Source organism: Myotis davidii, unplaced genomic scaffold, assembly GCF_000327345.1.
Source record: "Myotis davidii unplaced genomic scaffold, ASM32734v1 scaffold164, whole genome shotgun sequence".
NCBI lineage: Eukaryota > Metazoa > Chordata > Mammalia > Chiroptera > Vespertilionidae > Myotis > Myotis davidii.
This window is the reverse complement of record NW_006296417.1, coordinates 4517224-4533109: the sequence shown is the minus strand read 5'-3', so window position 1 is coordinate 4533109 and position 15886 is coordinate 4517224. Positions and strand designations below refer to the sequence as shown.

The 15886-nt window shown below is 45.7% G+C and overlaps 1 protein-coding gene across 2 annotated transcripts in view; it reads right to left on the bottom strand.

The window, feature by feature from the left end:
- The window catches only part of MCTP2 (multiple C2 domains, transmembrane 2), an 89502-nt gene extending 76063 nt beyond the window's left edge, over positions 1-13439 (bottom strand). For both annotated transcript variants that reach the window (XM_015569139.1, XM_015569141.1), the window contains exons 1-4: positions 13359-13439; positions 12517-12593; positions 11862-11973; positions 7041-7076 (exon numbers count right to left, since the gene is read on the bottom strand). In XM_015569139.1, the coding sequence (XP_015424625.1) occupies positions 7041-7076; positions 11862-11973; positions 12517-12560 (192 nt within the window). In that variant the 5' untranslated portion in view covers positions 12561-12593; positions 13359-13439. The remainder of the gene's footprint in view (positions 1-7040; positions 7077-11861; positions 11974-12516; positions 12594-13358) is intronic.
- Between the last annotated feature and the right edge of the window lie 2447 nt (positions 13440-15886).

Here is a 15886-nt window from a genome sequence, read left to right as displayed (position 1 = left end):
CTCAGTTGTCACACTTAAAAATAAAAATGAGCCCAGCTGGTGTGGCTCAATGGGTAGAGCGCAGGACTGCAGACTGAAGGGTCCCAGGTTCGATACTGGTCAAGGGAACATGCCCAGGGTTGCGGACTCGATCCCCAGTAAAGGGCATGCAGGAGGCAGCGCATCAACGATTCTCTGTCATCGTTGATGTTTCTATCATAAAAATTAGTTAGCCTGGCCAGTGTGGCTCAGAGGTTAAGACAACGATTCTCTGTCATCATTGATGTTTCTATCATAAAAATTAGCCTGGCCAGTGTGGCTCTGAGGTTAAGAGTCGATCTATGAACCAGGACATCATGGTTCGATTCCCAGTCGGGGCACATGCCCGGGTTGCAGGCTCGATCCCCAGTGTGAGGTGTGCAGGAGGCAGGTGATCAATGATTCTCTCATCACTGATGTTTTCATCTCTCTCTCCCTCTCCATTCCTCTCTGAAATCAATAAAATCTATTTTAAAAATTCGATTAAGAGAAGTTTTTTAAAAATGGATCATGTCTACAAATACCCAATGACTCTCAGGGCTTGGAACCAGGAGGATGCTTCTAAATGCATTTAAAACATAAAGAAGAAAATGAAGGCTTTGCGATAACTTCAGATTTTCTTGTTTTGCCCTGATCTCTAGCAAGTTCAGAAGGCAATCAATCACATTTACCCGACTAGTATTTCTTCTTTTTTTAAAAATATATTTTATTGATTTTTTACAGAGAGGAAGGGAGAGATATAGAAAGTTGGAAACATCGATGAGAGAGAAACATCGATCAGCTGCCTCCTGCACACCTCCTACTGGGGATGTGCCTGCAACCCAGGCAAATGCCCTTGGCCGGAATCGAGCCCGGGACCCTTCAGTCCGCAGGCCGACGCTCTATCCACTGAGCCAAACCGGTTTTGGCCCGACTAGTATTTCTTGATTCACAACTGTCATCCTCCGGGCCTTCACTTCCATGTTCTGTATTTCTATGTCTCTTTTTCCCTTAAAATGTTTCAGTGCTGGCCCTGGCCGGGTAGCTCAGTTGGTTAGAGCATTGCCCCCATGTACCAAGGTCATGGGTCTGATCTCAGGTCAGGGCACATAGAAGAATCACCAAATGAATGTATATATAAGTAGAACAACAAATCCATGTCTCTCTCTCTCTTTCTCTCTCTCTCTCTATCCCTCTCTCGCTTTAAAAAAATCAATAAATAAAAATTTAAAAATATATATACATATTTCAGTGCCGTTCTAGCCAGGGCTGGGACTTGAGTGAAGCCCTGGGGATACAACATCTAAGGAATCGCTCACTCTTGGGCTTCTGCAAGGTCAGGGCTGGCACCTACACCCCAGAGCCTCCTTCTGCTGCCCACCCTGGGCACCTCTCTGCCCTGCCCCCACCCAGCGCTACCTACAATGAAGCAGCGTAGCCACCGGCCTCCGAGGCCTGCCCTTCTCACACCCCTGGCTTCCTCTCCTACTCCTCCCAGCACCCCACTTCACACATGAGACCCCGCGAGTGGTTCTCCGCCTCCAGCACGCTTCGGACGCCTCTGGGAGGGTTGCTAAGCGATCGCCGGCTCTGGGCCCTGGAGTCCCTTCTCACACCCCTGGCTTCCTCTCCTACTCCGCCCAGCACCCCACTTCACACCTGAGACCCCGCCAGTGGTTCTCCGCCTCGAGCACGCAACAAGTGTGGAATGGGGGCCAAGCCCCCCTCGCAAAGCAATACCCGCTGAGCACGCTGCCTGCGAAGGGCTCGACCCTGCAGCGAGCGCTGGCCTCTGCCAAGTGCTCAGAAGCCAAACTGAGCAAACTGGCTCGCTGTCGGCCTGTGTGACGGGGTCAAAGGCAAGGGCACAGCCACGGTCATTTGCCAAGACTTCCCGGGTCTCACGCATTTAGCCACAGGGTCACCCAACCCACAGAGTCGCTCAGCTCTCAGCCCGGGGGCAGGAGCCTAGCAGAGGGGTCAGACCCCACGGGAGGTGCGCATCACCCCAGCGTAGGAGAGCACGACCCGCAAATATTCACCGGCCTCCTTCCCCCCGACCCCCCTTCCCCGCCAGCACCCCGTCACGGGGCAGCTACTGTGCGATGAGTCTGAGGTCGGCAGACTTGAAAAAGCTCAAGTGGAAAGATGAGCAAGAAAGGAGGTTCTGGTCCGTGAACAGGACAGCTCTCGGGGTTCAAGACCAACCTAAGCCGCCCGGCCGGCGTGGCTCAGGGGTTGAGCGTCGACCTAGGAACCAGGAGGTCACGGTTCGATTCCCAGTCAGGGCACAGGCCCGGGTTATGGGCTTGATCGCCAGTAGGGGGCGTGCAGGAGGCAGCCGATCCATGATTCTCTCATCATCGATGTTTCTCTCTCTCTCTCCCTTCCTCTCTGCTGATTCTTTATCATCATTGCTGTTTCTATCTCTCCCTCTCGATTCCTCTCTGAAACCAATCAAAAATAAAAATGCAGGAAGCTAGGGCTTGGCCCCTCTAATTTGTACTGGGATCCAACAGGAAAAGAAAACTATTTCTGGTATTGAACACGGAGGGCACACAACAGAGAGCACTGTTTGCACAGCTGAAGGAGATGCTGAGAAGCCAAACAGAGAGCAGATAACCTCGGGGAAGAACACAGTAGGGAGCGTCTACGACTCCTCGGCTGGGCCAGGGGCGGTGGCCTTTTCCTGTGACGTCCGGACAGTCAGCATTTAGGCTTGTCGGCCACTAGGTCTCCGTCCCAAAGACTCCACACGGCCACGGTCAGCCCCAGACGGTTTAATATATATGTTTTTTATTGATTTCAAAGAGGAAGGGCGATGGGGAGAGAGAGAGAGAAACATCCATGATGAGAGGGAATCATGGATCGCCTGCCTCCCGCATGCCCCCTACTGGGGATCGAGCCTGCAACCCGGGTATGGGCCCTTGACCAGAATCGAACCGTGACCTCCTGGTTCATAGGTCGATGTTCAACCATTGAGCCACACCAGCCGGGCGCTCGAGATGGTTTATACACCAATGCATGCAGCTGTGGTCCAATACAGCTGTTATTTTAGAAAACAGACACAGGGCTGGGTTGGCCCGCAAGCTGACATTCTAAGCCCCTTGGGCCACAGAGATCAAAAAAAAAAAAAAGAGTAAATACTAGGTCCAGGGTCTCCCGGCTGAAGCTGAAAACCAGCTGGTCTGGCTAATGGGAGATGCAAAACGTAGACACACCCGACCTCCCCCTCTCCCACCCTGGGATCCTGCCGATTCCTCCCACCGCACACAGCCAGCTGGAGGCCAGCTGACGGAGGCCCGGGAAACCCTATCTGCGGAGGTCAGCCTCTGAACTAACAGAGGAACAGAGATAAAAGGATGTGCAGTCAAACAGGGCAAAGGTGGCACCGCTAGTCAACTAATTTCATACAGAAAAATGTTAGACCAGGACGGGGCACAGCTCTGACCCTGGGATCGCTGACAGATGACTGCAGGAGAGGGTGTGGGTCGAAAGAGGGGCTAGGAAAGAATATACACTTTATCTCGGTGCGAATTAACCAAAAGTAAAGGGAACACGGAACTAAAGGGGTGCTGTACTCGGCCATCGAACCTGTACAGACTCAAATACCTCAAAGGATGGCAGGCAGGTGTGTGTGAGTGTGTGTGAGTGTGTGTGCGTGCGCGCATGCAGATTTCTGAATACCCTCAGTAATTCATCAATTCCATTATTGCTTTTTTCCCATTAGACTCTTGCTGTAAAAGAAGTGACTGCTGTTAATTATTTATCTCTAGAACTGTTGCACACATTACAAAGAGAGAAGTGAGGTTTAGAAACAGATGGATTCCCAGCGAAGATTGTATGTAGCAAATATTCAAAAGGAGCCCTAACCGGTTTGGCTCAGTGGATAGAGCGTCGGCCTGCGGACTGAAGGGTCCCAGGTTCGATTCCGGTCAAGGGCATGTACCTGGGTTGTGGGCACATCCCCAGTAGATGTGCAGGAGGCAGCTGATCGATGTTTCTCTCTCATCGATGTTTCTAACTCTCTATCCCTCTCCCTTCCTCTCTGTAAAAAAAATAAATAAAACATATTAAAAAATATTCAAAAGGAGGTAGGCATCTGGTTCAGGCCATCTTACAACAAATTCTCGATGATCATCTTAACATGCTCATCACAAGATAAACGAAGGCTGTGGGGGACACCTGACCCTATATTTGAAGACGATCTCTATATTTAGTATATTAAAATCAAGGTTGGTGTAGGCAGGAAACTCTTTAGTAAAGAGTTTCGATATTTCTAACTCTCTATCCCTCTCCCTTCCTCTCTGTAAAAAATCAATAAAATATATTTTTTTTAAAAAAAATAAGTAATGATACAAGGATACATTCTGTTTCATATACTCGCAACTGTAACCCTACTTTTGCCAAACCCTGTAGTTTAAAAATACCAAGAAAGGTTCATCAAGGTACCTTTTTATTTTTCTTTTCTTTTTAATCCTCACCTGAGGATTTTTTTTCCCATTGATTTTTAGAAAGAATGGAAGGGAAGGGAGAGACAAAAGAGAGAGGAACATCGATTGGTTGCCTCCTGCACCGGCTGGGGCTCGAGCCTGCCACTGAGGTACGTGCCCTTGACCGGAATCAAGCCCGGGACCCTTCCGTCTGCAGGCCGATGCCCTATCCACTGAGCCACACCGGCCGGGGCTCACCCGGGTATTCCAACAGCTCTTACAGAGCAATCATCACAGCATCTCTAGACTTTCCCAGGGACTCATTTTCATGAGCCAAATGAGAAGCCCGTCGCATTTGTCTCTCCAAACTGCACACGCCAAGCCGTCAGGAATCAACCGACCAGTTGCAATTCGTCACCAATCCTGTGTCAACTGCATCTCAACTAAAGATCATCAGCAGCTTGCAGCGAGCTCTGTGGCTCTGAGGTTTTATGAAACACAGCTACGCGCTCTGGACATTTACGATGTCCCTGAGCCCAGGGCACTGAAGTCCAAATTCTAGAAACTATCATGGAAGGGAGGGAAAAAAAAAAAAAAACACCAAAAAAAACACAGACAACAGCTCAGTGTGAAGACAGCTCTGGAGCCGGGAAATAAATACTGCTCTCCGGGCCCCAGTGTGGCGCCCATATTTTTGATATCTTTATCCGGGCCGTCAACATTTTTTCTCTCCTCCTTCCCTGCTTGGCCCATTCTTCCATAACCTCTCCTGTCCTCCCCAGCTACACTATTCCCCAGGCTCACAATTTCTCTTCCCAGCCTTTATGTTCTCCCACAAACTGCCCGGGCCCGTCCGCAGGCCGGGGCTCCCTAACTACACATGGTTATTGATGTCCAGGCCCGTGTTTTAGTGCAGCACAGAATCAATAAACCGAGAAAATACTGCTTTGTCAGGCTGCGCCGGGGCAGGCAGGGAAGTTTTACTGCCTCGGATGGTTACAGCAACTCTTAAATGTGGGAGCGCCAGGGCCGGCCTCCCTCCTGCGGCCAGAAGTGAAGTTCTTCTCCCCTCTAGTGACTATAAAGGGAAAAGACAGGAGCGTGGAGGGAGTTCTGAGACGGTTTCACTTTATTTATTGGCTCTGCGTTTCGAACAGGGAGCCGGAGGTTTGGGCACCCAGGGAACTGGCAGGGGGACAAAACACCTTATCGTAGTTCTTTCTGAAAGGGCTCAACATGCAAAGGGGATATGCTTTAGGAAGCATCGGGACTTGGGGTGCCTTTGAATTTTATTTTATTTTATTGACTTTTTAAAATATATTTGTATTGATTTCAGAGAGGAAGGGAGAGAGAGAGACAGATATCAAGGGTGAGAGAGAATCATGGATTGGCTGCCTCCTGCACACCCCCTAGTGGGGATCGAGCCCGCAACCCAGGCAGATGCCCTTGACCGGCATCGAACCCGGGACCCTTCCGTCTGCAGGCTGATGCTCTATCCACTGAGCCAAACCAGCTAGGGCTCTTTTGAATTTTAAAAGACAAGGTTTCTCAAGTTTGCCTGTCTTCCTAAATGACTAGGGCTGGTCAGGTTACAAATCTCTCAATCTCTCTCTCTCTCTCTTTTCTCTCTCCCTCTCTCTTCCTCTCTGAAATCAATAAAAATATTTTTTTCTTATAAATTCACAAAGTCTTTGTCTCATTCTCTTTATTTTACACAGAAGGAAGCAGCTGAAATACAGTGAGGTCAGAAATCAGAGCCGGCATGTGTATTTGTGCAGGTGTTTGTGTAAATAAACGGATATAAGTAACCGACACAGCCCCCCCCCCCCCCCCGACCCCCCCACGCACACATAAACCACGGCCATCCCCCTGTGGGTTATTTCTCTTTAACAAAGCAGCCCGGCTGCTAAATGAAGTTTTAATTTTTTAAAAATGTCTTGTTGGTTTCGTTTCACGCTCCTTTAGGCATGCAGTCACTTAAGTTGCAAGGTGCTAATTTCATAACCTGATCACTCAGAATGCATTTCTACCTCGGTACCGACACTTTTTTACAAATTGGACAGCCGTGGACATAATTGCTTAAGTATAAACTAACCAAGTAAAAAAAATCACCAGTACTGGTATTAAGAAATACCTAAAGAATCTCAACCAAAAAGCAATAAGTGGTGTGTTGTTTTTTTTCCCCCAGAAGTTATATAAAACACGTAAAATCCTTTTCATTTATATTTTCTTTGTCCCTGTAACACCAAAGCTAATCTCTACCTAACGGTAAATAACTTCCTAAAAGACTCCATCTAGCTGCGCGACACCCCGAATAATCTAAACTTAATGAAGTGGAACGTTGCAGCGTGGCCGGGACATATACAATGTCACCACCAGAGCAAGGGGGCGTGAGTTCCAACATCTGGCCGTGCCCTTACTGAGTGAAATTTTAAAAGGGAGGTTGTGTCCCCCGGCCGAACAGCAGGGAGAGGAATAGAACCCGCTCCGTGGGAGGGGTCGGCGGTATGACTCACGTGTGCGCTTGTGTTTGTAATGAAGGTGCACTCCTGACCCAAGGATGTAAATAACACATTAAAAAAAAAAAACCCAAAAAACAGTGGTATTTACCTTGCCTCCGCTTATCCGCTTGCGATTCGACCAGCGCTGAGGATGGAGTCCATTGAATGGTGAAGAAGGGCAAAAGGAAAGAGAGAAACAGAATCGTTAGCCACACAAAAATAGCATTCTACTAGCTAGATGGTAAAGATGACATGGGAATGACGGACATTCCACCTTTGTCTGAGGTTACAGAGAAAACACGTGTGAGCAAGGAAACAGTTAGAAACAGAGAGAAATCACATATCTGCAGCCGTTACACCATTTGTCCACAGTACTTTCAACAAGGAACGCCCAAGGTCATAGAAATAGTGCTCCGTCCGTACAAGTCCTTTACACGTATGTTCTGAAACGCCTGGAAACAGTACAGTTTCACCTCTAAAAGGCAGCGTTCTCCTACTTGAAATATTCAGGTGAGGTTACAAAAATATTTAAAGAAATTCAGGGACAATGTGCGTTCATGTTTAGGTTTCCAGAGTTTTAGATACTAGAAAAATAATTCCGTTTACCTACCACGGATTAAGTCTCAATTTAAAAAAAAAAAAATCGGAGTCATTCCTACACAATGAAGAAAAATAGGCTAACACAGCTCTGAGGGAGAGAAGAAAAAAATTTCTGAACAGCAAGGAATTTCTCCACCGGTCTAAGGCTGCTGGATTGCGTAGACAGTTAAAATTCTCTCCTAGCAAAATCCTCTCCTTCCCTCCATCACTGCCCAGGACTGTGGCTGGTTAGCCACCTAACTGGATGTTCAAACTCGGATAAATTTGGGAGATTACAACTCAATTATGAGCCTGATGGAGCAGCCCACATTGATTATTATTGCTTAAGGAAAAAATACCTTTAGGCAAATGACCTGTCCATGCCACCCATACATCTTCCCAGTAAATTATAAACCAGGCAATATATAGTCTTTGGGGGAAATCCACTTATATTCATTCTAGTGACCAGCAACTAGAAACGTGGATACGGAAGTGACTTGAAAATATTCTTTATTTAAAAACACTTCTGCTGGTGCAACTGTGAGTTCAGCATTAAGCACGTGACATGGAGTTGTAGATATGACAACCTGGGTGCTAAAATTAGTTCTTTTTTATATTATCCCAGTAACACGTTGACATGTATTTCAACCCAAACATACATCAAAATTAATTACCATCTTAAAGGCACACAAGGCTAGTTGGGGCCTTTTGACGTATGACTCTTTTGATCTCTGTAATGATCATAAAAGACATAGAAAATGGATATGGATGTAAGTGCCGAATGACTGTTTCTGTCTGCTTACTACAATACGAAAGCTACCATATAGAGAGTGCCTACCCCATGCCAAACTCTGCACCTGATCATCTCAATCTTCGCCATTTTGTAAAATAACCTTTTTTTTTTTTTTATCCCCATTTCACTCATGAGGAAATTGTTGCTGAGAGGCGTTGGGTTAGTTTGTGAATTTGACCTGCTCGCTTCATTCTCAAAACTCTAAAATGTGGGAGCCAGGATTCAAACCCAGGGAGTCGGATGTGATTCTAACTCCAGTCCTACTTTTGCCAAGAAAAAGAGATACCAGGTTGGTCAGCTTTCCAGACATTCACCGCCTTTACCTTCTCACTGTGCTCTGCCCACATACACAGCAATCCACGCCTAAGGGTCAATTTATAGACATTTTGCACATGTTAAGGTTTTTGTCAGCGTGGTTTTAGAGCAACAGCGATTGCCTCAATGAGGATGGTAAGAAATATGGGTTCAACACTGAGAATTCAAACTGAACTCTCTCCATCAGACTTTTAAAAAAAATGAATTTATAAACAAAATATTCCCTATCAATAAATCACTGCCTTCCCAGTTTCGTGTTATGACTCCCATTTAAAAAACCAAATATAAAACTTTAGTAACTTAACTCAATTTTTAAAAATCCTCAAAAGGGAAAACACTCCATGAAAATACCTCCCTAGGTTCAGGGACCATGTGTAGAGTCATCATTCATCAAAAACATCCACATCTTTGAAATATGGGTTGAAATTGTTTATTGGAGACAAAGAGGAACCCCAATAAACAACGTACCATTGGTGACAGACTGAGCTGGAAGAACTGACTAAGGAAATTCAGAAACATCTGACTCAAAAATCAGTAAAACTATGTAAAATTGTCAGATTTTCCCTATCAATTGGTTCAATAAATATTTATTGAGTATATTTTATTTTTAAAAAATCCTCAGACATTTCCTTTTATATCCTAAAGGTCCCTGATAGGCACTTTGAGTCGAATAATTAACTACCCACAGCCCAGGATAAATTATTCCTTGCAGGGGTACACTTCGGTCAAGTACAGAAACAGAAAAATAAAACTACCAGTTGCAGGCAGGGTTTTTCCCTGCGTTGTAATACCCACAGAAAACATATATAAAATCAGTATTTTGCACACTAGACCTCTGCCAGACAAGCAAAGAACAAAGAAAATGAGAAAAGTACGTGAGCGAGCACATATCCAGCCTGAAAATTTCTCAAAAACAGCAGGTGGGGCCCGGCCGGTGTGGCTCAGTGGTTGAGCGTCGACCTATGAACCAGGAGGTCACGGTTCGATTCCCGGTCAGGGCACATGCCTGGGTTGCGGGCTCCATCCCCAGTGTGGGGTATGCAGGAGGCAGCCTAAAAGTGACTCTCTCTCAGCATTGATGTCTCGCTCTCTCTCTCTGCCCCGCTCTCCCTTCCTCTCTGAAATCAATAAAAACATAATCTTAAAAAAAAATTGGAGAGCCAAACCAAATAACATGACAAGTGTGGCTACTTTTAGGACTCTGGAAAGATATTTCTTGAGATGCTTTATATAAAAAAACAACAACTACAAAAACTCAAGCTGTATTGAATATTAATATCTCTGCATTTGAAATAAATTTTTTTTTAATTCTTAGTTAAGGAATTACAAATGTTTCCTTATTGAAATAAAATTTTTAACTAAGGTAACATTACTTTTGAACTCCAAACTTCGGCAATATTTAAATATATTGTAAGGGTCAGTGTCACTGCTAAACATAATCTAATCTGTCCCAGGAAAATTTACAAGGGGAATAAGTATGCAGCTAGTATGCCGCTTAAATATGCAAGTGTTTTCGTGGGGAAATTATCCAACTTTACAAACCCCACGTACACATGTAAGACATTATTGGAACCTATCAGCTAGCAATTGCTCACCCACGTGGCAAACGATACTGGCTCACATTCATGTACCTTAACCCGGCATCCAGCTCAAGTGACTGGTCACCTTCTGCTCACAGTGACACTGACTCAAGTGCCAATACTGCCAGGACTAAGAGCAGCCACAGAAAATTCCTTCTTCGTGACGTCAGCTAGAAAAATAGATTCATTTTCAACAGCAACTTGAAGACATTTCAACATCCAAACGTCAGCGTTAAAGAGGCCTCAAGTCTGAACGCTGACACTTTTTAAAAAATCGGTGGGTATTTTTTTCTCCGTCATTGTCCAGTAAATCCGCGTACGGTTTTGAATTAAAAATAGCAACTATTTAGCTGACCCTCTGGCATTTGAAAAGCCACAGTGCTGTGTTCCTGCTTCCTGAAGCCGTTTTTCTCGGGTCACCAGTAAATCAGTCATGATTGTCATCGTGAAAATAAGTTACAGCGACAAGCAAAGATGATGTCAAAATGAAGAATATTCTTGTCGCCGACCCCAGTGACTCAATTCGAGAGGCATTAATGGAGGCCTAATTTATAAACAGGCCCGATTTGAAACACGCTCCATTTTCACACAGCTTCGTCCCTTTTCGAGGAGGTATTTCGGCTGGCTTCAAAAATACCTTTCGAATAAGTGACAACCAAAGATGCTTTTTGATCTTATTTTAATTCTTGGAGTCTCATTATATGCTCTGAATATAAAATAAGATTACTATTTGCATTCACAGATGTGCTCAAAATGACAGAACCCCTGCCATAGCATCACAACAAACCCAAAGCTGTGTTGGTATTAGAGGAATTTGCACCAGGTTGTGCATCAGTTGGAAATGTCTATATAACGGACCACAGAACATTAAAATCTCTATCCTCCCAAAAGTACTCTCCATAGAAAACTTGGTGGCTAAAAGAAACAGAAACAGACATGCTTCAAATATATACTATACTGGGTCGCCTTAATAACGTACAACGCAGTAATTAAATCCTGGAAACTGCTTTTCGTGACTGAACAATACCCAAGTTCTCTAGGACCGAAGGAGATGCTAACTAAAAACCTGAACACTTAGTAAAACTGTATTTCAGATGATCTGCTAAGAGCAAACCATAAGCCACATACACATTTTAGTCATAGCAGCGCTATCTCTATCCCTAGCCCAAATAGGGAGAATTCTCTTTATTAAAATATACTTTATTGATTTTTTTTTTTTAAAGAGAGGAAGGGAGAGGGATGGAGAGTTAGAAACATCATGAGAGAGAAACATCGATCAGCTGCCTCCTGCACACCCCCTCCTGGGGATGTGCCCGCAACCAAGGTACATGCCCTTGACCGGAATCGAACCCGGGACCCTTCAGTCTGCAGGCCAGTGCTCTATCCACTGAGCAAACCGGTTAGGGCACGGGAACTCTTAATTGATTTTCTTTCCAGAGATCCAAAAGAGAGGATATATATGCATGTATGTATGTATGTATGTATGTGTGTGTGTGTGTATACACATACATACACACACCACAAATAAGTTCTTTAAGTCTCTGTTAAATTATTTGTTTCCCCTTCAAAACAATTACAAAAAAGATCAATCCATCTGGTCGCCCAGTGAGCCGAGGACGAAGGCAATGGAGGATTTCAAGAAGAAGAAAGTGGTGATACTCACGTGTCGCTTAAAGTCACCCTGTTTCACGACGAGGTTCAGGTTTAACACAATTACTCCCATGTCGTCTTCTAAACTGTTCGGGTCTTCCAATTTTAAAATATGTTCAGTCGTTCTACAAGCAAAAAAAAAGTAGAAAATCAAAACCAACGAATAATGTGAGCACGTCCTGGCCCACCTGTGTAGTCTTACAATACGTCAGAAACCCATGGTAAAAGCCTTCTAGCTCTGAATAAGGGTTAGACACAAGTTTAAAAAGCACCAAATTCAGGAAATAAAACAACCGCCTTCAAGGCAGAGGAATTGTGTGGCATTGCCGCATTCAACAGCTGGTTAACTGCTTCTCACCTCCCCCCGCCCCCCCAATAAAATGTAAATACTTGTTTTAATTTTAAGTCAGGTAGGTGAACAGAAACCTGAATATTAACAAGTGAGAATGAAAAATGCACTGCGCACGGTAGCATGTATTACGGAGGACTTCCTATCTGACAAGTACGTTGGGGAACTGAAAAGCAAAAATCACTCATCGAAGATATGTTCAGCCCTCTTGCATAGATGCAGACTTTTCTGTCATTTGATCTAAGCGAATGCCAGTTCACATGATCTCGAGTTCCCCCTAAAATTCATGAATAGCTCTTAGGAGGTAAAAGCGCAATACCTGTTCAGCTCAAGTTCGCTGAGGACGACAAACGCAGAGCCCATGAAATCAGATGTAGTTAAATCGCGATCATATACCTTTAAAAGCGGGCCAGGAACACACATTAATGCAGTAAAACCACGTCTCTCAGATTATTCATACATGTAATAGGCTGAGAACTTCACATTCGGTCTTCTAGCTCTAAAAATAATTTGCATAGGACAGTTCAAGAGGAATTTCGCCAAGCCGATGGAGAGGAGAAAATTATTCTAACTTGCCCATTTTGCCCGAAACAGCAACAAAATATACTTTTAAAAGTCGGTGTTCAGAGGCATTCAGACGTTATGCACAATGGACTCTACTCTCCGTCGTCTTAAACCGGCTCTCATTAAAATTTAGTATTTTTCATGGTGAGTTAGGTCTGCCAATTAAATAGAAATTTGCGAAATATTCTCTAGCAATCTCCTCCTGCACTCAACGCAGGCAGTTTTCACCCAGATGTTAGAGCAATTAATGCTTACAACCAGGAGCTTAAAGCTCTATTAAGTATAAAGTTATTCCTAATGAGAGAGGCTTTCGGACGCGTCGCTCCTGAACTGCCGGTAATAATTCTTCCACATCCGGTAAGTTTAAGCACAATCAGTGGAGATGTGGTTTCCACGCGGATGTTCTGTACCGTCTCTCTCTCATGGGCCTGAAAGAAATACACGTTGCCGGCGAGGCATATAGACAGCCCGCTGCCTGCTAGTATTTTTAACCCAGCGCTTAAGAACAATAAAAGAATGAATTTGGGGAGGTTCATTTTGAAGAGGGCAACGATCGGCCTGCAAGAGCAGATCTGAAAGCCGTCGGTGGTTGATTACCTTCACACGGAGCTTCTGATCAAGGCTCTGTATTGGCAAGACAACGATCTCATCCCAGACCGGGTTCAAGTTCTTATATATGACTTTACTTTTGTACAGCGTCTTCCCGTTCAGCTTAAATTTCACGTAGGGATCGCTGGTGCCTTTAAGAGAGAAAGAGAGAGAGCTAGACAGGTTTGTGTGCGGTTTGTTTTTCAAATGTACGCAAACGCCTGGGGTCTCTCCATTAAGTAAAGTTTCTTTCCACACTCCCGGAGCTCAAAGCATTTCATCGCGCGCACCCAGAATGGATCTGTCCCTGAGCCACCCCGAAGGCCCAGAGGTGGGGAGCAGGGACATACGAAACAATTTGGGGTAAAGGACGGATTCGTCTGTGTCGTCCGTGGTGGAATATAAACGGGCTCCTTGAGCTCTTTCTGTCTTGTTTCATTGTGGGCATGTCATCGCCACACTGCCCCCCAAAACTCGCGCAATCAAATCCCCTGGCGATGTTGGGAGTCCTGGGGAGAAGCCCACCTCTCTTTAAGAAAGGCTGGGAGGCAGTGAAAAGGGAAAGAAACGACTTTTGGATGTGTTTTTTCTTTTGTTCTGTTTTGCAAACATTTGGCCAGATGGCGGACTCGACAGAACCCTGTATGTCAGAACATAATCATAATAAATCGATCAATCTCTGGGACCCCTGGCTCAAAAGATGGGGCGAGGGGATGGAGCCTGGAACCGAGGGCAGGGCGGGGGGGGGGGGGGTCAAAGAGATTAAATGGACAAAGTTGCCATTCTTTGCTGCCTCCCGCACCTGCAGGGAAGCAGGGAGCATTGTTTGGGCCTGGCCAGCTGAACGCCACACCAGCCAGGCCCTCCGTGGGCCGGGGCGGCACCCCTGACCTGCCCGCCCCTCCCGGGGAGCTTTGAATCGGACGCCAAAAGAAATGAATAAAGTCCCTCCAGCCACGGTGTCCAAAGCAGGAAAGAGGGCCGATGACGGGCCCTCGTCCACACTTCTGAGATCAATGGAGAAGGGGGGCGGGGGGTGAGAAATGCCTGCCAACATTATGCCTGGGTTATGTGTGGTGCATGTGGGTTACATGCATGCAAGTATGCCATCATGCCTGGGACACGTAACAGAGACAGGAACACATGGGCATTAACACCTGGTGAATTACGACTAAAGAGGGCTTAAACGAACAGCCAGCTGGAACGGCCACAAAGGAAGAAAAAAGTCGAATTTGGGGTTATACTGTCGTAATTAATTGTGAAACAGCCTTAGATGGTTTGGCCCAGTGGATAGAGCGTCGGCCTGAGGATTGAAGGGTCCCGGGTTCGATTCCGGTCAAGGGCACGTGGCTGGGTTGTGGGCTCGATTCCCAGTAGGGGGCGTGCAGGAGGCAGCCGATCCATGATTCTTTCTCATCATTGAAGTCTCTGTCTCTCTCTCCCCTCTCCCTTCCTCCCTGAAATCAACAAAAATATATTTGAACAAACAAGAGCTATGAATAAGTACACAAAGACCCCTGATTCACCACAGTACCCCCACTATGGGTACTGAAGTGAATTCCTGATATTAACAGCGAGCCAAATAGCCTAAGTGTATTCGATCAAAAATTAGGGAAAGTTACTCTGTCATTAACACGGGCCAAGCTGTTAATACCCATCATGAATTACTTGAACCGGTTACTTTTTTAACTCCATTTTTTTTCCCACGTTTCTATTTAGCTGCAGAATTAAAAACTAGTGAAAAATGAAAGTAATGCCTTTCCCAACTATTTTCACCCAATGCCACGTGCCTATAGAGCAGTGGTTCTCAACCTTCTGGCCCTTTAAATATAGTTCCTCATGTTGTGACCCAACCATAAAATTATTTTTGTGGCTACTTCATCACTGTCATGTTGCTCCTGTGATGAATCGTCGTGTAAATATCTGATATGCAGGATGGTCTTAGGCGACCCCTGTGAAAGCGTCGTTCGACTGCCAAAGGGGTCGCGACCCACAGGTTGAGAACCGCTACTGTAAAGCAAGATGTTATGTGCCTACTGTATCACAAGCCTTACCAGGCAGGCACAGGGATCATTTTGATGTTCGTCTTCTAATCTCGCAAGGCTGCTAACTTTAAAGAAAAGAGACGACAAGGACCCACGCAGACATATCAAGTGTCACACTGTCAGTTTGGCAACACGGGGCCGGCAGAAGCCCAGCTGCCTTTAGTTTAAACACGGACACACATACACACACACGCACACGCCAAGTTAAGTGCAGTTCTGGGCGGGATTGTAAAAATGAGCCCACTCACAGCCACTACCCTGTGAGCAATCTGCCCCCCACCCCCCCCACCCCCCTGCAAGCCGGACTGTAACCATCATTCTGGTATCTCTCTCTATATAAATAAATAAAAAGTGGGGGGAAAACTCTAATAAAAAGAGGCCCTTAATTAAATGGAAGTGCCACTGTGGGATCGGGGCTTCATGCTTGTCAGCACTCTCTCCAAATAAACATCTCAAACCCAGGCCTCGCTGGTACCCCCCTGCTCCCCGGCA